General features: G+C 31.5%; 2 protein-coding genes across 2 annotated transcripts; both read left to right on the forward strand.

The window, feature by feature from the left end:
* The first annotated feature begins 4,680 nt into the window (after positions 1-4,680).
* LOC116031602 (U-box domain-containing protein 15) lies at positions 4,681-7,687 on the forward strand. Its single transcript, XM_031273843.1, has 4 exons — positions 4,681-4,980; positions 5,061-5,177; positions 5,299-5,733; positions 6,368-7,687. The coding sequence occupies exons 1-4, from the start codon at positions 4,681-4,683 to the stop codon at positions 7,421-7,423; spliced, it is 1,908 nt and encodes a 635-aa protein (XP_031129703.1). The 3' UTR covers positions 7,424-7,687.
* Positions 7,688-16,674: 8,987 nt separating this feature from the next.
* LOC116031597 (catalase) lies at positions 16,675-21,489 on the forward strand. The gene is made up of 9 exons (XM_031273835.1): positions 16,675-16,828; positions 17,300-17,396; positions 18,172-18,449; positions 18,968-19,231; positions 19,459-19,971; positions 20,587-20,676; positions 20,758-20,825; positions 20,931-21,024; positions 21,152-21,489. Exons 1-9 carry the CDS (start codon positions 16,814-16,816, stop codon positions 21,209-21,211), a joined length of 1,479 nt encoding a protein of 492 aa, XP_031129695.1. The 5' UTR covers positions 16,675-16,813; the 3' UTR covers positions 21,212-21,489.
* Positions 21,490-24,022: the final 2,533 nt, after the last annotated feature.

The following is a 24,022-nucleotide window of genomic DNA, read 5'->3' on the forward strand; positions in this document are numbered from 1 at the left end:
AAAATGTTATTCTATTCCTTATTATACACAAAAATTAATACAATAATTTATTCGATTCCATTCCTGTATGGATTCTTTATTTATGTACATATATTAACAAAATAGTCACATGAAAAGTAATAATTATTAAATAAAATTATAGTTATTATACCATGCAATTCAATTATGGTTCAAAATATTTTAATCTTGCGTTATATATATATATATATTACTATATGATATATACTAGTATAAAATAATGATTGTAAGGTTGAAATTAAACTAAATGTTATAATTAAATCAGCTCTCGATATGTAGATGTCTTCAATGTTATATGATTATAATGATTTGTTTTTGTATATAAGGATGTTAATAAAATACTGAAAGGTTGAAATTGCTATAATAGACTTTTCAATATAAGATTATATTGAGAATAATTGTATTCGAAAAAAAAATATTTGAATCATTGTTCCAAATTAAAATATTTAACTGGTATTACTCTATTAAATCATTGTATTCAAAAAAAATTACTATATTATGTTAATGTACGTAATTAAATTCCTCTCATTATAATATTCAAAAAAATTCCAACAATCAAATTACTATATGATGAATATTATAATATTCAAAAAAAATATTGCTATATTATGTTAATGTACGTAATTAAATTCCTCACATGATAATATTCAAAAAAAAATCCAACAATCAAATTACTATAAGATGTATATTATAGTATTAAAAAAATATTACAATATTTTGTTAATGTACGTAATTAAATTCCTCTCATGATAATATTTAAAAAAATTCCAATAATCAAATTACTATATGATGTATATTATAGTATTCAAAAAAACATTACTACGTATTATATTATGTTAATGTACGTAATTAAATTTCTCTCATGATAATATTAAAAAAAATTACAACAATCAAATTACAATATGATGTATATTATAGTATTCAGAAAAATATTATTATATAATGCATGCTAATGTACGTAATTAAATTCCCCTCATGATAATATTTAAAAACATTCCAACAATCAAATTACTATATGATGAATATTATAGTATTCAAAAAAATATTATTATATTATGTTAATGTACGTAATTAAATTCCTCTCATGATAATATTTAAAAAAAATTCAACAATCAAATTACTATATGATGAATATTATAATATTCAAAAAAACACTACTACGTATTATATTATGCTAATGTACATAATTAAATTTCTCTCATGATAATATTCAAAAAAAAAATTCCAACAATCAAATTACTATATGATGTATATTATAGTATTCAAAAAAATATTATTATATTATGTTAATGTACGCAATTAAATTCCTATGATGATAATATTCAAAAATATTTCCAACAATCAAATTACTATATAATGTATATTATAGTATTAAAAAATAGGGAAAATGGCATCTTTAGTCCCTGAGTTATAGGGGTAGTGTAGACTCAGTCCCTGAGTTATGGCTGTATGCGAGTTTAGTCCCTCAGTTATTCGCAAAGTGGCGAGTTTAGTCCCTGGCCATTAAATTTGACGAAAAAATTTAAAAATATTCAAAATTTGAGGGGTAAAATAGGAAATTCACATTTTATTATTCTTCTTATATCAAAATCACTTTTACAACATTATTTTTCACTTCTTAGCCTAATTATTTTCAAGATTTTTCATTTTTAAAAGCATTTTAATAACTTTCAAATGACTTGTTAGGAACCTGACTCTCGTATAACACACTTAAAACTTAGCACAAATAAAGAAATGCATGATCATTGTATTTAGATGTATGAAACACACTATCCTAACAAGTTTTTATCTTTTTACTAAGCAACAAATGTAATAAAATTAAAACTTTTGAGATTTTTTTACACACTATCCTATCTCAAAAGTTTTAATTTTATTACATTTGTTGCTTAGTAAAAAGATAAAAACTTGTTAGGATAGTGTGTTTCATACATCTAAATACAATGATCATGCATTTCTTTATTTGTGCTAAGTTTTAAGTGTGTTATACGAGAGTCAGGTTCCTAACAAGTCATTTGAAAGTTATTAAAATGCTTTTAAAAATGAAAAATCTTGAAAATAATTAGGCTAAGAAGTGAAAAATAATGTTGTAAAAGTGATTTTGATATAAGAAGAATAATAAAATGTGAATTTCCTATTTTACCCCTCAAATTTTGAATATTTTTAAATTTTTTCGTCAAATTTAATGGCCAGGGACTAAACTCGCCACTTTGCGAATAACTGAGGGACTAAACTCGCATACAGCCATAACTCAGGGACTGAGTCTACACTACCCCTATAACTCAGGGACTAAAGATGCCATTTTCCCTAAAAAATATTACTATATTATGTTAATGTACATAATTTAATTCCTCTCATGATAATATTAAAAAAATAAAAATTCCAACAATCAAATTACTATATGATGTATATTATAGTATTCAAAAAAATATTACCATATTATATATTATATTAATGCACGTAATTAAATTATTCTCATGATAATATTTAAAAAAAATTATAACAATCAAATTACTATATGATATATATATTATAGTATTAAAAAAAACATTACTACGTATTATATTATGTTAGTGTACATAATTAAATTTCTCTCATGATAATATTCAAAAAAATTCTAACAATCAAATTACTATATGATGTATATTATAGTATTCAAAAAATATATATTACTATATTATGTTAATGTACGTAATTAAATTTATCTAATGATAATATTCAAAAAAAATTCCAACAATCAAACTACTATATGGTGTATATTATAGTATTCAAAAAAATATTACTACGTACTATATTATGTTAATGTGCGTAGTTAAATTCCTCTCATGATAATATTAAAAAAAAATTATAACAATCAAATTACTATATGATGTATATTATTGTATTCAAAAAATATTATTATATTATGTTAATGTATGTAATTAAATTTCTCTCATGATAATATTTTAAAAAAATTCCAACAATAAAAAAAAATATTACTATATTATGTTAATGTACGTAATTAAATTTCTCTCATGATAATATTCAAAAAAAAATTCCAACAATCAAATTATTATATGATGTATATTATAGTATCGGAAAAAAATATTACAATATTATGTTAATGTACGTAATTAAATTTCTCTCATTATAATATTAAAAAAAATAAAAATTCAAACAAGCAAATTACTATATGATGTATATTATAGTATTAAATTAAAAAATATTACTATATTATGTTAATGTACATAATTAAATTCCTCTTATGATAATATTCAAAAAAAATTCTAACAATCAAATTACTATATGATGTATATTATTGTATTAAAAAAATATTACTATATTATGTTAATGTACGTAATTAAATTCCTCTAATGATAATATTTAAAAAAAATAAAAATTCCAACAATCAAATTACTATATGATGTATATTATCATAGTATTCAAAAAAATATTACTATATTATGTTAATGTACGTAATTGGGAATAATATATATGAAATACGATTAGGAACAATTCAATTTAATTATGTAAATTTTTTCTCTATAAATTTATCTAATTGTGTACATGATTAGAGATTATATTGATGATACAAAATTTTAATTTTAATTTTAATTTTGTATGCTATGATAATAGATACTTGACCAAATATATAAAAATTCAACTATATTATTATATTGTACATTTTAATATATTTTTAATTTTTTAATTTTTTTTATTTAAATTGATAATAACACAAAAAATTTGCGTGCATCGCACGGGTAAAATACTAGTTATTTTTAAATCAGACAATTTTTTTCCTTTTCTTTCATTTTCTCTTTCTAATCGCACCTACAAAAACTCCTCAAAAATAGTATTAAAAAATCCTACTACTAAGGATGCTCTAATACCTACCTCTTATAGTGCCAGTAGTTGCCCAAATCTAGTCGACTTCTTAGTCCAATCACCAGCATATATACTGCATCCAATAAAAATTATTTCACTTTAATTTATTTCCATCATACTTACCAACAAAGAAAAAAAAAGTTTTAAAAAGAAACAAAAAAAAAAGAAAGTGAAAATTACATATACAACAGTCATATATAAGAGCTTAAAGCATGTAACAAAAATCCAAATATTATGACTAAAATTTTATTATAATGTATATATGACTTAAATATGTTAACGAATAAAAAATGATTCGATCTCTCGATTTATTTTGTCATAAAAATATTTAAAATTGTATGTTAATAAATCAAGCTTTGAACATGAACAAAACATTATACCAATCTCAAATCTCAATCCATCTAATCTTTTTTTTTTTTTGGTTAAATTTATTAACAATTTTCAATTTCCACTCAAAAAAAAATTCATTTCTAGATGACCGTTAATTTCAACTACCTTTCAAATTCTCCCTCATGTTAGAAGCAGCCGCACAAATTTCCCTGTTTTTTATCTTCTCCATTGACACTCCTCCAAGAAAACCGCAGCAATGTTACAACCTCAATTCCGAGGAAATCAAGAAGTTTATTCATAGAAAAAGTTTTTGGTTGGATTTTTGCTGTCCCTTTTTGTAAAAATTGATTAACCATTTACCTCTCAAATCGATCACTCTTTGAAATTCGAGTCGGGAACTTACAGAAACTCTAATTTATCCGGGTTGGTGATTGTTTTGAGGGGGCGATTCATGCGCGAGAAGATCGAGATATGGAGGAGGAGAATGTGACAACCCAAACAACCCCAGAGGAGGCAAAATTACTGGTTCAAGAGATCATAGGGCTGATAGAACAGGCCAAGTCTTTTGAGAGTTACAGGGTGAGTCAAAAAAAAGAATGTGAGACTCTTGTGTGGAGGTTGAAACAGTTATTGCCGTTATTGTTGGAGGTTAGGGAGGTCGAAACCACGATCCCCGACCCGGGCTCTCGATGTCTGATGACAATGAAGAAGGCCGCAAAGGCCTCCAAGAAGCTGCTGAAAACTTGCCATGGTGACAGCAGAATCTACCTGGTATGCTTTTCTTTAATTTTGTCCTCCTCTCATGTTTTGGTGTGGGAACTTTAAGGTTGTGTTAATGTTGTTTTTTTTAGGCACTGGAAAATGGGGCCATCTTGGGGAAATTCCATGATGTTTATGACAAACTAAACCATGCCTTGTCTGAAATGCCTTATGCTGAACTTGGGATTTCAGACCAAGTGAAACAACAGGTTAGTATTTGGTAACCTTAAAAACTGCTAAAATCTTCAATTTCTTCTTCTCCTCCTAACATATTCTTGAAAAAATGTCTCGAATTGCAAACCTCGTTCGCTCTTCTGAACGACATTCAAGATGGACGAGATACTAATGCAACTCAAAAAAGTGAAGGGGAGGACCGACACGCAAGACATGGAGCTAGTGATGGATTTATTGGTGTCGGTGTACAATAAAGATGGTAGAAATGCAGACAGCGCGAGCATAGAGAGGCTGGCGCATAAGCTGGGATTGCAGACACTGGAAGAGCTAAATCGCGAGACGATTTTAGTGAGAAAACTGGTTAAGGACAAGAAGGGGCAGCTCAAACCCGAGGCAATGCAGCAAATCATTGACCTCCTAAACAAGTTCAAACGAGCCGCGGGGCTGCCAGAAGAACCTGAATTCCAAGACAGTGATTTTGTCATGACAAAGTCCCAGGAAAAGGCCGCTTCTGTTGTCATTCCTAACGAGTTCCTTTGCCCTATCACACTTGAGATCATGTCAGACCCCGTTATTATTTCAACAGGACAGGTAGGAATCTAACATTCCCGCCTTGTGAAGCAAGCATCTACCTTTAAATCCTTAATTCGCATGTTTACCTGTCTTGAATTGTCTTTCTTTCTTTTTTTTAATGACGAGAGAAATCTATAGTCACTACCCAAAGAATAAGCAGATCCAGATAAGGGCAATAGGGGTAGTTGCCCCCCTAGGCTCTCCCCACTCCTTTATATATGACCATAGTCGACAAAGGACAATATGTGAATGATGTAGTTATATATATAAAAACTTAATGTATATACAAGTTACTAAATATTTAGCTAACTTAGTTAGTTATTCCTTAAATTTTGATATCATATGTCCTGAGATCTAATCTCACTAGCACCCCCAGTATATGCACTAGGTAAATATGTCTTATGACTCTAGTCGACAAAGGACCACAAGGTGGTTTCGCCCCTACCGCGGGTACGCACTAGGTAAATTCGTCTTGTGACCTTAGTCGACAAGCGATCACAAGATAAACCAACTTAAGTTGCCATAGCTGGCTTTATAAAACCAAGAAGATTAATAGGCTGCTCCGGTTAAAATCAAACTTGTAAGCTTATGGATACCAAATCAACTGACTAACTTAGCTGAGGTTGTACCCTTTAAATTCATGTGTTTGCAGACATATGAAAGGGAAAGTATACAACGATGGTTGGATTCAAACCACAAGACATGTCCGAAAACCGGGCAGGCATTGGCAAACTTACTACTAGCACCAAACATTGCCCTCAAGAACCTAATCCAACAATGGAGTGAGATCCACAACTTCCCACTCCCTAAGAAAGACCCGCCTGCAAATGCCGACACTCACATCAACAAAGATTCCTCGGACCTCCAAACACTAGTCCACAACCTCTCCTCCAACCTCCTGGAAGAACAACGAAAAGCAGTTGAAAAGATTCGCCTCCTCTCCAAGGGAAGCTCAGAAAACAGAATCTCAATCGCTAGCTGCGGCGCAATCCCCCCTCTCGTCCAATTGCTATCCTACCCGGATTCCAGAATCCAAGAACACGCCGTCACGGCACTGCTAAACCTCTCCTTGGACGAATCAAACAAGAAACTGATATCCCGAGAGAATCCAATTTCCGCCATTATTGAAGTTCTTCAAAAAGGGACGGTCGGCGCCAGGGAAAACTCCGCCGCCGCGCTGTTCAGCCTGTCAATGCTGGACGAAAACAAGGTGGAAATCGGGTCCCGTAATGGAATCCCGCCATTGATAGACCTCCTAAAAGGCGGGACTATCCGGGGCAAAAAAGACGCCATTACAGCGCTCTTTAACATCTGTCTCAACCAAGCCAACAAAACCAGGGCAATCGAGGGCGGAATCATAGAACCTCTCCTTAAATTCCTGATGGACAAGAAACTCGACATTGTCGACGAAATTCTCTCCATTCTGCTCATCTTTGCTTCCCACCCGACAGGGAGACAGGAAATGGGACAACTGAAGTTTGTCGAAACGCTGGTCAACCTCGTACAGGATGGGACCCCGAAGAATAAGGAATGCGCGGCGGCGGTTCTGCTCGAACTGGGATCGCACAATTCTAATCTCATGCTGGCGGCGCTGCAGTTCGGGGTGTATAATCCGCTGGTGGAAGTGGCGCAGAGTGGCACTGATAGAGCCCAGAGGAAGGCCAAATCTATACTGCAGCTCATGAGCAAGGCTGAACAGATTCCTTGATTAATAACTGAAAAAACCAAAAAATATATATATGAATTTTAAGAATGTTTGTAAATGTGACTTCTATTTAATTAACTGTACTCCATTACTATTTGTATTCTAGTGATGATGATAACCAGTATTTTTTTTTGTATAAATACATTCTGTTATTTGATTCCAACAAGCTAAGGCATTTATAGTGTTCTTGCTACTGTATGTTGTCTGGATTTTCTAGTATTATTCCAATCAAAATTCCTTTTTAGGCTTTGATGTTATGATGCATTATTTTAGTGTGATCTCTAGTGCAGTAGTGCTACTCAAATCAGAGACCAAACCGCCTAATTATTAGTAATATATAGTCCTATGGGTATTATGATTTTAGTATTAGTTAGCTTCTGTATATATTTATTCTAGGTAAACTGTGATAGGTTGGACAATACAAAAAATCTGCTCTCATATGGTATCAGGTTCCAGATTTCTTTTTTATATGGGGGATCCCAACTACAATTCTGTCAACTCTAAGCAGACTGTCTTGTTGCCGCGGGTTGCGCCCATCTCCTTATCTACCGCGCACCATTTCGTCTCCATCAAATCAACAATTCGTAATTATTTATTTTGACCTATGTAATTGGTGTCATTTCTCTGAGGATAGAATTTGCTTGGCTATGTTGATGGATCCTTCCCGTGCCCACTGGACATTTTCCGGCTGCAACTGGTGTTACGTTCATCCTAATAGACGTGATTGAGTAAGTAGAGCATGATTATTGTATTTGAAATTGACAAATTCAATTCTTACCAATACATTCTCTGTCAAACTCGTAGCATTATATCTTCATATTATGATTTCCCTTGTGTTATAAAGAAAAAAAAATTAATCTAATTAATGAAACATGACTTTCATGTCGAAGTGACAAGTTCAATTCTTGTAACACTATACTCTCATAATTAAATTAGTTGTATTGATTTTCGAATTATGGTTTTCCTCGTCACTAGAAAAGGTTAACCAACACTTGTTGAGCCGCCAAAAAACAACAAACTAGTGAACTTACAGTTGATGTTAACCATTAAAAACAAATCAAACCGAATTGATCGCCTACCAGTAGAAAGATTGATTGAGGATACCTAATTCCACCTCGTGGATTATAGCTTTGTCGGACGCGGACAACTTGCGAGAGATATTTTTGATTAACGGGACAGGGACAGTGTCTTTATTATGGGCTCTTTTATAACCCAAAGTGGACTCCAATTATTTGTACTATACTATATAATAGTAGCCACTAAAATGGGAGAGAAAAAAAAATCAAAATATTTGGTTTGATTGATCGGTAATAAATATGAAATATCTAAGTCCCCATCACGTGTTCAATAATTCAGCTCGTGTTGTCAACACGCGCACCGGCTTTTTTCTTCCCACTCTCAGACGCCAGTTGCAGATCAGATGAGATCAGAGATTGAAATTTCAGAACGACAGTGCTACTTGTCCACTTGCTCTACTACTCTTCTAGACGTGCATCAACGTTATAGTGACACTTAAAACTTTTCCAAACGTACGTGTGATCAAGTCAGCAATCCAATCTCTCGTATCAACTCCTCAAATATGGAAAAACATTATAATTGTCCGATGAGTTAAATTAACAGAATGGTGGTAATAATGAAACTACATCATATTTAGATACAAAATTATAAATTATATAACTTAGACTGATTTACTTATTTTAGATTCTTTTATATATGATCACTATAAGGTTTCACTCAAAATACATATTCAAATATGGAATAAGGCTCATTCAATTTGTAAGTTTCTACAATGTGGTAATTTGTTAGAAACCTATAAATTGGACTAATTAAACGACATGAGTTAGTTTAAATACTCAATTGTAATTTTTTTTTAGTTCAGTGACCTAATTATATTATTATATATAGTTCAATAGCTTATTTAACCCTTATTCTTTCAAATATTAATAACGGGTTTTTCTGTAAATTTTTTTAAAAGAAAAATGTCGACGTATTATTTTGGCAGTCATTATACAGTGGACCATGGTTCTAAAACGCCGTTGTTTCATTAAGTAAAGAAACGGCTGCCGCCAAGTCTTAACGGTGCACTGTAAATGAAACTACAGTTCATCTAAAAAGATGTTGCCTCACATTTGTTTTTATTTTATCAACTGAAACTGTAATTATATCAAAATGAAATTGTTGTTATGCTGAAAGTAAACTACAGTTAATATAAAATGAAATTGAATAATAGTTTCACGTATTTGAGTGTATATTGTCCAATGAAACTGTAGTTATATCGAAATGATATTGTAGCTGTATTGAAAAGAAATTGCAGTATATTATAAAAGAAAATGTAGTTGTGTTGAAAGGAAATTGAATAACAGTTTCACATATTTGAATGTATAATGTCGACTGAAACTATAGTTATATCGAAAAGGAACTGTAGTTGTGTTGAAAGCTAGATAGGGAACTGCAGTGTATATAAAATGAAACTGAATATGTTATACATAAAGAGTTAACGGCGTAGAACGGAATTCGTTCTTTTCATTAATCAAAACGACGCCATTTTAATGCATGGACCACAATTTATTGTGGACCACGGTCCACAGTAAATTTTGCGATACTTTGGTTAGGTAAAAATGAAGTTGTTTATTGGTTAGATTTAATTGTTAATTCTCACATCGGGGTTGCGTCTCTTCCACTAGCACGGCATCTCATAATTTGCTTGACCTTTCTTTACACTATTTTTATCTTATTAGGATGGTTTTTTTTTTTTTTAATATTTGCCTACTCTATTACAATGCAGTGTGCATTTGTTCATAATTATTTCCTTAATTTATTAAAACATGTACAAATAATCAATATCGCTCCCACTAGTAACTTATTGAAACATGTACAAATAATCAAGAACTGACAACTTTTCATATGAAGAAACAACTTAACCTCATTGAACCACAAGGTACTTGGCTTATTACAATGATTTATGCATTTATCATTTTAGCCTAATCCTAAATATGCTTTTCCTATCAAATTCGAATATTCGATCATTGCCAATAAAGATAGATCAGGTGAAAATACGCACTCAGATACCAACACGGCAACTCATATCATATGATGCCCCTTCAAATATGTAAAAGTGTAATAATTCAATAATAAGTTTATGCAATTTTAGAATTCATGTATTTCTTAAATGCGTATATATACGAAGTATTATAAAATATATTTTGTAATTTTGTGTTATGTACATTTTTGTAGGCAACGTGTTCAATAATGATATTAGTAAATGTATTTCAAATTAAATTTAATCGTCAAGATATTATGAGATAATATAAATATAATATCACGGGATTGGTCTAAACAACATGAAGTATGATTTTCCTTATCTTAATGTGGGAATATTAGAAAACGCCTTTCAAATTAAATTTGATCATCAAAATATTATAAGACAATAATCATAGAACGAGGTAAATCTAGATAAATTTTCTTATCTTAATGTTGAAATATTAGAAAATATCGATCAAATTTAATTTGATCGTTAAGATATTATAAGACAATAATAATAAAATGGGATTGGTCAATTTAAAGAAAACAGTGATTTCCCTTATCTTAAAGTTGGGGTGTCTTTTAAGGTAATTTTGATTGTGAAGATATTATATAAGACAACTAATAATGTAACGGATAGGTCTAAATAAAGAGAAATATGTGATTTTCCTTATCCTAATGTTGGAATATTTCCTCTGTAGCAGCCATGTGGTGTTTGTCTGCAGTGGGCCCACATTTTGCAACCCACTTGAGTGTGGGCCTGACCCGGAGTGGCATTCCGGGTAGATCCAAATGTCGAGGGCCCGCCCATTTGTCAAACCACATACATTTGTTGGAATTTAATTTTCAATGATCATGATGGGTCATCATCAAACTTTAGAGGGGTAAAACTATAATTTCAATTATCTTTTACAATTTATTAAAATGGTAAATTTTGATTATCAAATTTGAATAATATCAAGAAAATATTTATATTATTGTGTAATAATAATAATAATATCATCATCATCATGTAAACTATTTTTGTAAATTTAATATTTATATTTTAGAAAATCAAATTTATTTATTATATTACTCTATATAATGTCTACATAAATTATTATCATTGAAGAATATAAGAAAAATATGGTGGATCCATGTGCATGGTAACAATAATGAAAAAAAAAAGATAACATAAATTATAATGGTAATTTTTTTTAAAAGAAATTTGTATATTACAATTCTTATAGGATAATGTATCAAAAAAAAAAAAGAAAGTAATGGAGATAAATGAAATATACCAACATTCATTTACTATTATTATATTTTTAAATTATTATTATTATTATTAAAAGCAACTACAAAAAATATAAATGATGACAATAATGAAAATCATCGACGGCTATGATGATGATGGCTTCATCCAAAATTCCAAATTTGACTATTTTCTGATATCGATCTTATAAAGAAAGATCAATATATAGGATCCATTGTTGTCATTTGGACTAAGACCATGTGACATGAACAAGAAGAAAAAAAACACATATGGTTGCCATTTCCTTCGTCCCTATTCATCAGTGCTTAAGCTTTGCTTTCAATAATAATAATAATAATAATAATAATAGTAATAATAATAATAATAATAATGTGTCTAAATATCTTAATAAGAAGTTGATAATAAATTTACCTGCAATAATAAGTAAATCAAGGTAAACTACAATTTTTTTTTCTTAAATTTAAGTATTTATTTAAAACTTTTTAAAATCGATAATTTAATTACATTAAAAAAAAAATTTTGAAAACCCATTTGACTCTTAATTCATGAAATTTACTGTAATCTTATATTTCTCGGTATTATTGGAGAAATTATTTTATTTGTATGATTGGAAAACTCCAAAATTATGAATAATGGTGTCAAATAAAAAATTAGAGAAATAAAGACACCTTAAACTCACGCAACAATTTTGAAGATATGTATTGCCTGCCATCACTACTCCACCTAATATTGATAAGGAAACCCATAATGTCTCATTGGCCCCCACCTCCTTATTTTATGAATTTCACATTAGCAACATTAATAGATATGTATCATAAATAGTTCGAATGTTAAAATTTACAAGAATGTCGTACTTTAGACTTTTACACATGCAATGGAAGAAAGTGTAAGGAGTTGAAATGTAACTTCAAATTTTTGGTGGAAAGAATTTGTTGGATCAAAACTTTTGAAAAATAAATTTTAAGGTGGTAATTCATCCATAAAATACAAATTGGATGTAAAAAGGTTTTGAAATTTACACCAAGTGCAATGGAAATATTGTTTCGACATCGTTTTAATTCCATTACACCTGATATAATTCTTAAAACTTTTTGAATCGTACGTATCAATTCTATGACACCTGATACAATTCTTACAACTTTTTGAATTGTACGTGTGTGAGCACAATAGCTTCTCTTTAAAACTTTTTGGTCATGAGGTTGCCGTTGCATTCATTTGGCTAACAAGGAGAACGCGCGACAACTATTTGAGGGTGTGCACGCACCAGTTAAACTTCGTTTTTGTATAATAGTCTACAAACTATACACAAAAGATATAGACGGCATGAAGAATATCATGTGTGACGGACTCATCAATTAAAATTTTGTGTAAGTTTGTTGTTGCATTTGATTCTTATGATTTATGAGTGATCTTGTGTGAAACTATTTTATGTGAAATAAATCATAGTTTTTTAATGAAAATGTAATTTTTTTGGATGAGTCACTAAATATTACATTTGAACTAATACTTTTTAATAACGAGTAATATGTTTCAGTAAAAAATGTAATATTTGTTGAGATGGTCATCCATTTATTTTTTTAAAAACGCAATAACAAAAGTTAATCAATTAGCTCTTAATATTACGAAACTAACACATCTTTTTTCCTGATAAGTGGATAAGATTCGTTGAATTAAATCCCAACTTTCGTAATTTGCTCGCCTAGGGTACGGTTGTGAAAAAAATATAATATTTCCGACATGAGTCATGGGACTCGTGGCCTATCGTTATCAATAGTGTTAACATAATTCCAAACACGTGGTTTGATTTTGATTCTAAATAATGCCACTGAGCATGGGTTGTGTGGTTCACAGTTCAAACCCAAACTCGTAAAATTTTATGTGTTAAAATAATGTATATTATGTGTTAAATAATATATTTTATGTATTAGAATAATGAAATTTTTGAGGTAAAATATTATACTTTATGAGTTATAATAATGTACATTATACTTTAGAATAACATACATTACGAGTTATAAAAATGTATGTTGCAGTGTGTTGCGTATAAAAAAATTACACAAAGATGTCATTTTTAGACTCGTGGTCCACATAGTTGTATAAACCACGGTCCACGCAATAACTATTGCATGGGATATGATGATTTCCAATGCTAATTATGTTTTCAATTCCAGGAGAATTACTATGTTGTAAAAATTAATATAAATTCACATTTTAAGGGGTTATTTTGAAATATTAATTTATCATATATTTATTTTTAATTTAGATTAAGTCAAATTAAAATTAAATTTTGTCCACAATTTATTACCTAAATACCAATTGAACTGATATGCGGACATTTGGTTCAAATTTTTAATTGAGATGATGAATTTGAGTATTATGCACTCATATTGATAATAGATAACTAATAAATTTGATTATCAAAGTGTACATATTGAATTGAAAATTTTGAATTTTGGAAAGACTTTTAAGTAGCATTTGTTTAACATTAAAAAATGAATGTGCGTTGCACTAATATAAATACAATTTAACATCTCTTAAAAAAAAATACAATTTAACATTTTAAAGAGTTTAAATTGTATATAAAACAATAGCATAAGTGTTCTCTCTTGAGCACGTCATATTGTCATACAATTTATTATCAGTGCTTAAAAAAAAATGTAAGGTAAGGTAACATATATGGACCTGGTTAAACGAAGGTAATATTTGTTGACCAAACAATAACAGGGCGTTTGGTTGGAGGGAAGGAATTATATGGGAAAGGAATTGCAATTCCATGGGAAAAGAATAATGTGGGAATAAAGTGAGAGTTTAAATTTCAGTGTTTGATTGAAGAGATTAAAAGTACTAGGAATTTCAATTCCAATGTTTGATATACATGGGAATTAAAAGAGAATAAGTAGTATAAAGTCCAAATGCCCATTATTATTATTATTATTGTTGTTGTTGTTGTTGTTGTTGTTGTTGTTGTTGTTGTTGTTATTATTATTATTATTATTATTATCATCATCAGATCGACGCACAAATAGAAAATTTTGCTTTTCAAAATTTAGATAAATACGTTATATACACATATCAAATTTAAATATTTAAGAGTTATGAGAAAACAAGATAATGTATAGTATTAACTAAAAGAGAATGTCAGGCATCAATTTTAGGTTAAAAAGAGAAGGGTAATATTGTCTGAGGAGTATCTTTTTTTATTCCTAAAATCCATGGAATTGAAATCCCAAGGAGGGCATGTGATTCTAATTCCATGAAAATGAGGGAATTGCAATTCCACAGAATTGCAATTCCTTCCAACCAAACGAATAAATTTATTTACCTTCAAAATTAAATGGAAATTAAGTGAGAATGAAATTTAAATTCCTCCAACCAAACACCACAGGTAACGTTTGTACTTTGTACCTTATCTTAAAATTCCCAATTTTCGAATATGTTGATTCTGGTGGCCCCACTCAATTACGTAGTGGAATAATTTCATTGGTATCCCGGATTTCATATATTATTTTCAAAGAAAAATCAATTTTGAGTCATGAGAAAAATCAAAACTTACTATTCAAATGTCCGCGTAGAAAATTTTCACCTTATATTATGACGACCCTAGCAATTGGTAAAAGATCGCAAAGAAATAAATCAACATAGATTGTTTATAACTAACTTTGTTGGGCAAGACTATTGTAATATTACTATATTTAATCTTTTATTTTAATTAGACAACTTTACATTACTACATTTAGTACATTGATTAATTTTTTATCCAATTGTCTTAATTGTTGATACAATATAGCAATTTTACAATTTTAATCATTTATTATTTCATAAAAAAACACTTAAAATGATATAATAAACAATATTTTATAGAAAAAAGTTTTTTTTTTGTTATAATTTTTTTATGAACTCATTATTTATTATATAATTTATGAACATTTATCAACAATATTGTAAAAATACATAATTATTCTAGAAATAAATGGGTTATGATGACAAAATTGCATTATATATATATATATATATATATATATATATATATATATATATATATATATATAAAAGTATGCTCAAATGCGGCTGCGCCTTCCCGTGCGGTTGTGTGACCGCTTTGAAATATACACCACTAGTGCTAACAAAGTACACCACTAGTTAGGAAGATGCACAACAATGAAAATGCACAAATACACAAAACCACACAACACACCCAAAATAATACACCATAACTCCTATGTCTCTAATTGTGCATTTCCGAACACTGTGTTGTGCATATTTGCATACCTAGCGGTGTGTTTTATGGTGATGTGTACCTGATAGTGCATATTTGTGTTGTGCATTTCCTAACATTGGGTGGTGTATATTTTCATGCCTAGTAGTGCAGCCGCACTGTCCGCACATTAAAGCACGGCCACACCTGAACTCTACTATGTGTGTGTGTGTGTGTGTATATATATATATATATATATATATATATATATATATATATATAATCCCATGAAACACACATATATAGGAGAAAACTAAAAATCAATATCAATCTTACATTGGTAAAAACAGGTGGATATGATTGTGAATGTGTCCATACTTTTTACAAGGAAAAGGGTTTTTACCTGATATCCACACACATATAAGTCAATACTTAAATTTGAGGCTGGTTTTGCAAAAGGATTTATCGAGTAACAATATATAGAAGATGAAATTTGAATTTGAGAAGTTTATTTACCTAACGGATTCGAATATCGACTCGATCTTTGATTAATAGAAAAGTTTACAGTTGTTATTTGAAGATGTATTCTAGGTGAAACTACATTATAATCTTAATCGATAAAAGATCACTAAAAGATAAATCAACTTAAATTAATCATAGCTGATCAACTCATACAAAAAGAAAAAAAAAATTAATAGGAGGCTTGATCTCAAGTATACATGTATTGGATATAATTTGTAAAACATAAAGGGATTCAAACGCTACTCATAGAAACTATAGGGGGGTTGAAGTGAAATTATTCCTTATAAATAACGTTGCAGAAAAACAGAAATCTATGAGAGTGTGATCTACTGCTACCTCTCTTTATTCTACAAGCTTTCCACTATCTTCTCCCCATTATTCTCGCTGTCCCCTTATCTCCATGGATCCTTCAAAGGTATCATCAGATCCTTCCACAGCTTTATTCTTTTATCATCTTCTATTATTAATTATGATATTATCTTATCAGAATATTACGAGTTCGATTCTTACAAATACTATTTAGTTGAGCCCAATAACACCGACTCTTCCTAATTTGTTTTATATTACGTCGGTTCAAAGATGATGGAAATATATTTTATGCCTTGAAAAAAAGTAATTGAGTGGGAGAAACATAATTCTCATGTAGTCGAAAGTCATGAGTTTATTTCATGCGAACACCTTCTTGATTGAGTCGAACTCTTTGCACAAAATTTTTTGAGTGCAGTATAATCCTACACTTTTGGATAGTGATTACAAACAGAATCTCTTGTGACCTAGAAACGATAGGGAATATTATTTATTTTTAGGTCCATGCAAGATATAGTTTGTTTGAATAATATTTATAATAAGTTCAAAAAGTGATTTTAGTCTATTGTATTTGATGTAGTATCGTCCATCAAGTAGCTTCAACACACCTTTCTGCACTACCAATTCCGGAGCTCCGGTATGGAACAACACCTGCGCACTGACCGTCGGCAGCAGAGGTAAATTTCCTCCCCAACTTTTGTATGAAAGGACATTTTTAGCCTCCCCTTGGTTATGATCGTGTATATTTAGTCTTTTAATTATTTATGGTGTATACTTAGTCTTTAACTTCTTAATAAAATTATGTATTTAATCTTTGACAGTTAGATCACGCTTTCTTATACCTTTAAAGACTAAATCTAATACTTTATTGATGATTAAAAGTTAAATTTACATTGCACTTCTGTGGCTCTCCTTGAGGGGAGGTCACATGATCAAACTTGGGATATTAACTCTTTAGACTATAACAGATGAAAAAAAAGTATATTGAACATATACTATCTTATAAAAGAGTCCATAATACTAAAAAAAAAAAGACATGAACTTAAATTTATTTTTTAAGAGTATATTAATTACTAAAATATCCTCTAAATCTCAGTACAGTGCACATGAGAACTGGATCAAATTAAACTTTATATCAAGTATCAACCGACATGGACATCCCACCCTACGGACCCTACCCCACCTTTCTTGGTCTGATCTATTATTGGCCCCAACTTTAGTTTGCCCTACCATACTAAATACTAATAATGATTAAACGTGATATCTTATCAGTTTACCTCTCTTATTAAATTTATTATATAAGATGTAGTTAACTCTATAAACACTTCAGATAATAGTTGCAGTTTTCATCATTAACCCTCCCTTTAACGAACAGTAACTGTAAATTGTTTAGTAAATGATTAAAAAATTTGTAGTGATCTGATGAATTTGTTTTCTTTTGGAAATGAATAGGACCAATTCTGCTAGAAGATTATCACTTGGTGGAGAAAATTCAAAACTTCACTCGTGAAAGGATCCCAGAACGAGTGGTGCATGCCAGGGGTGCAAGTGCCAAGGGCTTCTTTGAGGTCACTCATGACATTACACACCTCACCTGCGCCGACTTCCTCCGTGCCCCCGGCGTTCAGACGCCTCTCATCGTTCGTTTCTCCACCGTCATCCATGAACGTGGTAGCCCCGAAACGATCAGAGATCCCCGTGGTTTCGCCGTCAAGATGTACACCCGTGAGGTATTTAAATTTCGATATTTGATTGGATAAGACTAACTTAGTCAAGTTTCAACTTAGTTGAATAACTTATCTAACCCAGACATGGTTGGACGGACTAATTTAGTCAATTCTATCAAGACAAATTAATCTAGCCGTGTTATGGTCGGAGAGATTGATCCAGTTGTGTCTCGACCAATCATGTCTCGGTTGGACAGACTGATCCACTTGAATCTTGATCATATAGTTTGATCGAATAGACTGATTCATTTGAATTTCGATCGGACATATCAAATCTCGATTATACAAACTAAACTAACTGAATCTCGATTAGATAGACTATTGAGCCGTTTTTAGACAAATTAATCCATCTAAATTTGATCGGACAAACTGATCTAGTCTAGTCTCGATAAAACCATTAATTCAATCAACTCTTGACCTAACCCACTAATTCAATTGAATTTTGACTTGATATGGCCAACTAATCCAGGCTTTGACGGAAAACTTTAGTGTCTGATAATGGTTTATATGTTGATATGCAGGGAAACTGGGATTTGGTGGGCAACAATTTCCCGGTGTTCTTTATCCGGGACGGAACGCAGTTCCCGGACGTGATCCACGCGTTCAAGCCAAACCCGAAATCCCACATCCAGGAGAACTGGAGAATCCTGGATTACTTATCCCACCTCCCGGAGAGTCTCAACACCTTCGCCTGGTTCTACGACGATGTCGGTATCCCCACCGATTACCGCCACATGGAAGGCTTCGGCGTCCACACTTTCACCATGATCAACAAGGAAGGCAAGGTGCGTAGTGTATATTAGTTCAGTTTGTTTAGTTTTATTTGTTAAAATTTTTTGAGTACTATCTACTCTATTGCTTGATGTCATGACCTTCCATATAAAAAAGTCACTACATGTCATTTGAACAAGATATGCTTGCCTGATTTTATTAGAAATCATTTTTATATTAGATTAGAAGCTGTTGCATGCCGACTATTTAAGTTCTCTTCTTTCCTCGTAATAAATCACAGGCCAGCTATGTTAAATTCCACTGGAAACCCACCTGTGGCGTCAAATGTCTGCTGGAAGAGGAGGCAATTAGGATCGGCGGCGAAAATCACAGCCACGCCACCCAGGATTTGTACGAGTCCATCGCCGCCGGGAATTACCCGGAGTGGAAGCTTTATATCCAAGTGATGGACCCGGATCACGAGGACCGGTTCGATTTTGACCCGCTGGACACGACCAAGATCTGGCCGGAAGAGTTGATTCCTCTGCAGCCGGTGGGGAGAATGGTGTTGAACAAGAATATTGATAACTTTTTCGCGGAGAATGAGATGTTGGCGATGGACCCGGCGCATATTGTCCCCGGAATATACTTCTCCGATGATAAGATGCTCCAGGCTCGAGTGTTTGCCTACGCCGACACTCACCGCCACCGCCTCGGCCCCAACTATATGCTGCTTCCCGTTAATGCCCCCAAGTGCGCTTATCACAACAATAGCTATGATGGTTACATGAACTTTGTCCATAGGGATGAAGAGGTAATTACACATTTACACAGCTGGAAATCTCTTATTTACGGGTCAATCTTGACCAAGTTAGTCATAGTCAGGATGGTGGGCTGGTGGCTTAGTAATCACAATTTTTAAGTTCGATTCCCTATGGAAATAATTTATTGGCCTTCTTTTGGATAACGAGGAAAATCCTACAACCCTTTCGGGTGTAGGTAAATTCCGTCTTGTGTCCCTAGCCTTGCTATAAGAAAGTAAACCAGTTTAGGTTACTCATAGTTGACCGGCTCAAATCAAGGGGGTAAAATCATTAAATATTCAAATTCGTGACCTTGTAGTTACAATTACGTGAATATCTCTTGCCATCTTAGTTTGGGTTTTATTCTAATTTATTGGCCTTCTTGGTATGACCCTTGTTAGCTGGTCAATTATGGATAATCTAAACTGATTTACCTTGATAATTTGCTAGTTATAGTCAGAATGCAGAATTACCACATGCACATTTTTAAATAATAATTGCAGATTTTCTTCAGGTATTTGCCACCCTATTTTAAGGTGGTCAAAAGGTAGTCTCGTGTACTTACACGACAACATATTTGTTAAGGTTGTCTAGTGTCTCAACTTTTATGTCCATTGTGGTTACAGGTTGATTACTTTCCCTCGAAGTTTGATAACACACGTAACGCTGAGAGGTTCCCAACTCCGTTACGTATCGTGACGGGGCGACGTGATAAGGTAAGTTATCGTAATTTTACATACAATAATGTACAACTTATTAATCTCGTACACTCACTTCATACTCATTTGTTTTGTCAGTGTGTTATTGAGAAGGAGAACAACTTCAAGCAACCTGGAGATAGATACAGATCCTGGGCTCCAGACAGGTACTTTCCCAATCCTTAATTTCTTCGAATTTTCCATGAAGTTGTTTGTCAAGCAGATGATTCATTTTTTATTTTTTATTTTTTTATTTTTTTAAATTTTTCCAGGCAAGATAGATTCATCAACCGATGGGTCAAGGCCTTGTCTGAGCCCCGAGTCACCCATGAAATTCGCAGCACCTGGATTTCATACCTCACTCAGGTACAATTTTGTTTGGTTTATAAACATAATAAATATATATCTTGGTAATGAATCATGATATTATTTCTTGAAACGATTAATTATGTTTTGTTCTGATTTTTTTTTTTGTTGGTTGAATGTGATGCAGGCTGATAGGTCTCTTGGACAGAAGGTGGCTTCCCGTCTGAACATAAGACCGACGATGTAAGAGAGGTGGAATTAAAGGCAGTATAAATTGCTTTTGAGTTGAAATACATGCATGTTGTACTAAATGGGACGGCACCGTTTATTACTGTAAATTTGATGTTTACCAATGTTGTATTTTGGGTTTTACAAAATACTATGTTGTAATTTGGTCCTATATGTGACGATACAAGTGAACTGGTACGATGTAAGTAGACGGGGACAATGTTCTAGTCTGAATAAATTATCGTTATTGTGTGGTCTATTTTGTGTAATAAACTTTTCTTTTCTCTTTAATATTTCAAATGATACATACTTCAATTCTTGAGGTTTTATATGAAACATTTGTGGATATTTCTAAATGAGACGGCCCTTGTAATAAACTTAATTGAGTCGATTCTACACTTCAAAGTTTCAAATTTAATCATGATATGGATTATTCTTCCGTATACTCCGGTGTATAGAGAATGTAGAGAGAATGTATGTAAAGTATGGAGAGTAGATAGCTAAATATGAGCTCCTGTAAGCTTTCTCATTCACGGTAACTTCTTGAATACAGTAGAGAGAGTTAGGAGGAATGGGTGAGGGTTTTCTCTATAGAGAGAGTGGAAAAGGTCAAAAGTCCTGAACTTGAAGGGCCAGAGTCCCTTTTATAGGCCAATACCCGTACCCGTACTCGTACCGACCATCCTTACAAAAATACGTAAGGCCGTATATCCGAGGTATATTTCCTATCAAATCAAATTTAACGTGTAAGAGTTATATATTTATATTATTGGTTTGAGTCCATCAGCTATTGGACAATCTAGATTGATTTACCTTTTCTTGTAGTCTTTTGTTGACAATGGTCACAAAGTGATCGAGTTTCACTAATTAGAGCACATCTTCGAGTAGCAGTTGAGAATTTCTGTAAATCAAATTTTAGCGTGCATAAATATTTGATTTGGTGATTGAGTTGAACTTAAGTAGGTAAACTTGAGCTTGACTAATTTGCTCGTGTAAATAAGACTATAATTGTAATAAAATATGTAAGAAAATAGTGGAGTGCGGCCAAAGTGAAATCAAGTTAATTCATCATTGTTTACGAGTAAAATAAATTCGCTCGACTAATTGGCTTGAGTAAATACCCAATTTGAGCTTGACTAATAATTGGTTCGTGTGAATAAAACTATAATTGTAATAAAACATGTAAGTACTAAGTAGTGGCGTGCAGTGTCGAAGAGAGATCAAGTTAATTCACGTTTATGAGGAGTAAAATAAAGTTTCGAATTATCTTGTCAAGATGGTGCTCTAACATGAGCGGAGGTCAAAATTCCTAATCAACACACCACCGAGTCTTGAGAAGATTTTGAATGAAGATTGCTTTGAACCGCCTCGTGTGTGGATGATTGTACGTAGTAATTGAGTAATATTTTTGTTTTGTTTTGTTTTGTTTTTTTTTTTTTGTTTTTTTGTTTTTTGAGTCTCCCTTGTCTAGTTTAACTCCAAAAATAAATCTAATTGAGCTTATATGTATATTGTTTGAGTTTAGTTTGCACAAACATACATGGCTAGCTAGTGTTCACAAGATTATGATCATAATAAAATTAATTGAGCCAATAATATACATATTTGTTGAGTTTAACTTGGACAAATATACTTGGTGAGAAAATACTTGCGTGTTAGTAGTGTAGTTATTATTATTTTTTAATACTTAGGTGATTGGACTAATTCTAAGCCCACCCTAGAACTACTGCATAGATAGATCATGAGTTGTGCAATTAATCCGTTAGTTAGACTATAGTCTTATACATACTTTCTCAACCTAATGAAACCTCCTATTTGAAAGAGCAATAGTTATGTTGCTTGACCACAAGCTCTTTGGCCGAACTCAAGTATTTAAATTAAAACATAATAATTTGTTTATTATTATTATTTTTAGCTTAAAAATTCAAAAATAGTTGCTTGAGCCTAATACAATAATACTCCTATGAAATATGAATGGACCAACAGCCCATAGTTGATATATATTCTTCATGCCTAAGACAGAGAATAATGGACCAGTCTATATAACTCTTTATGTACCTATATCCTATATAGGCCCAAAGAACACAAGTTTACACATGTTAAATACATGTTTAATCAAGATTAAGATTTTTATGCAACCCCCTAAAAAATCTATACACATTTTTTTTTATAAAAAAAATCTAGTACTAAAATTAAACATCATTTCTTATATAAAGTCCCATGTTTATGTCAGTCAATCAAATAATTATTGAAACACAAAAGATATAACTCTCAACCAAATTTTGTTAGTATTACATACCAACGGTCGTCGGTCGCCTTTGAGGTAACTAAGGCGACCACAACATGTTAGTTGCTTTCTCTACTGGAAAAAGCGACTAGCAAGTCACCACTTTCTCCACTGCATCCCTTTTGTTTAAAGTTTAGGCCGATAATTAATTCATGAGCTTCGATGCACGAAAATAATACGTCGATGAGTTAAATAAATTGTAATTTTTAATCAGCGTAACGATTTATTTCTCCACAAATATACTTAATGGCATATCTTCTTCAATCGCGATTGGAATGCTCTTTGATCACTTCCAAAAGTTGGAAGAAGAGGTCATTTACATTTCCGCCTTGCATCTATTTTTCTATTGTTACAAATGAGTCATTTTCAATATACACCTTTTTACCTATTTTTCTAATTAATTTTTTTAACCATAATACATAAGTCACAGCTCACTTTTAAATATTTATTATCGTTTATTTTATGTATTAATGTATTATAATGGAATCTTACATGGACCAACTTAAAATAAGTTTTTTTTTTTTTTTTTTTTTTTTTTTTTTT

The sequence above is a fragment of the Ipomoea triloba genome, chromosome 10 (assembly GCF_003576645.1).
Source record: "Ipomoea triloba cultivar NCNSP0323 chromosome 10, ASM357664v1".
NCBI classification, from domain to species: domain Eukaryota; kingdom Viridiplantae; phylum Streptophyta; class Magnoliopsida; order Solanales; family Convolvulaceae; genus Ipomoea; species Ipomoea triloba.

Bases quoted from the DNA above. Each gene is read 5' to 3' on its own strand.
- LOC116031602 (XM_031273843.1), top strand. From the start codon at position 4,681: ATGGAGGAGGAGAATGTGACAACCCAAACAACCCCAGAGGAGGCAAAA. The intron at 4,981-5,060 runs GTATGCTTTTCT...TGTTTTTTTTAG, and splicing joins GTGACAGCAGAATCTACCTG to GCACTGGAAAATGGGGCCAT. The intron at 5,178-5,298 runs GTTAGTATTTGG...ACGACATTCAAG, and splicing joins CAGACCAAGTGAAACAACAG to ATGGACGAGATACTAATGCA.
- LOC116031597 (XM_031273835.1), top strand. The intron at 20,677-20,757 runs GTAAGTTATCGT...TTGTTTTGTCAG, and splicing joins TGACGGGGCGACGTGATAAG to TGTGTTATTGAGAAGGAGAA. The intron at 20,826-20,930 runs GTACTTTCCCAA...AAATTTTTCCAG, and splicing joins AGATCCTGGGCTCCAGACAG to GCAAGATAGATTCATCAACC.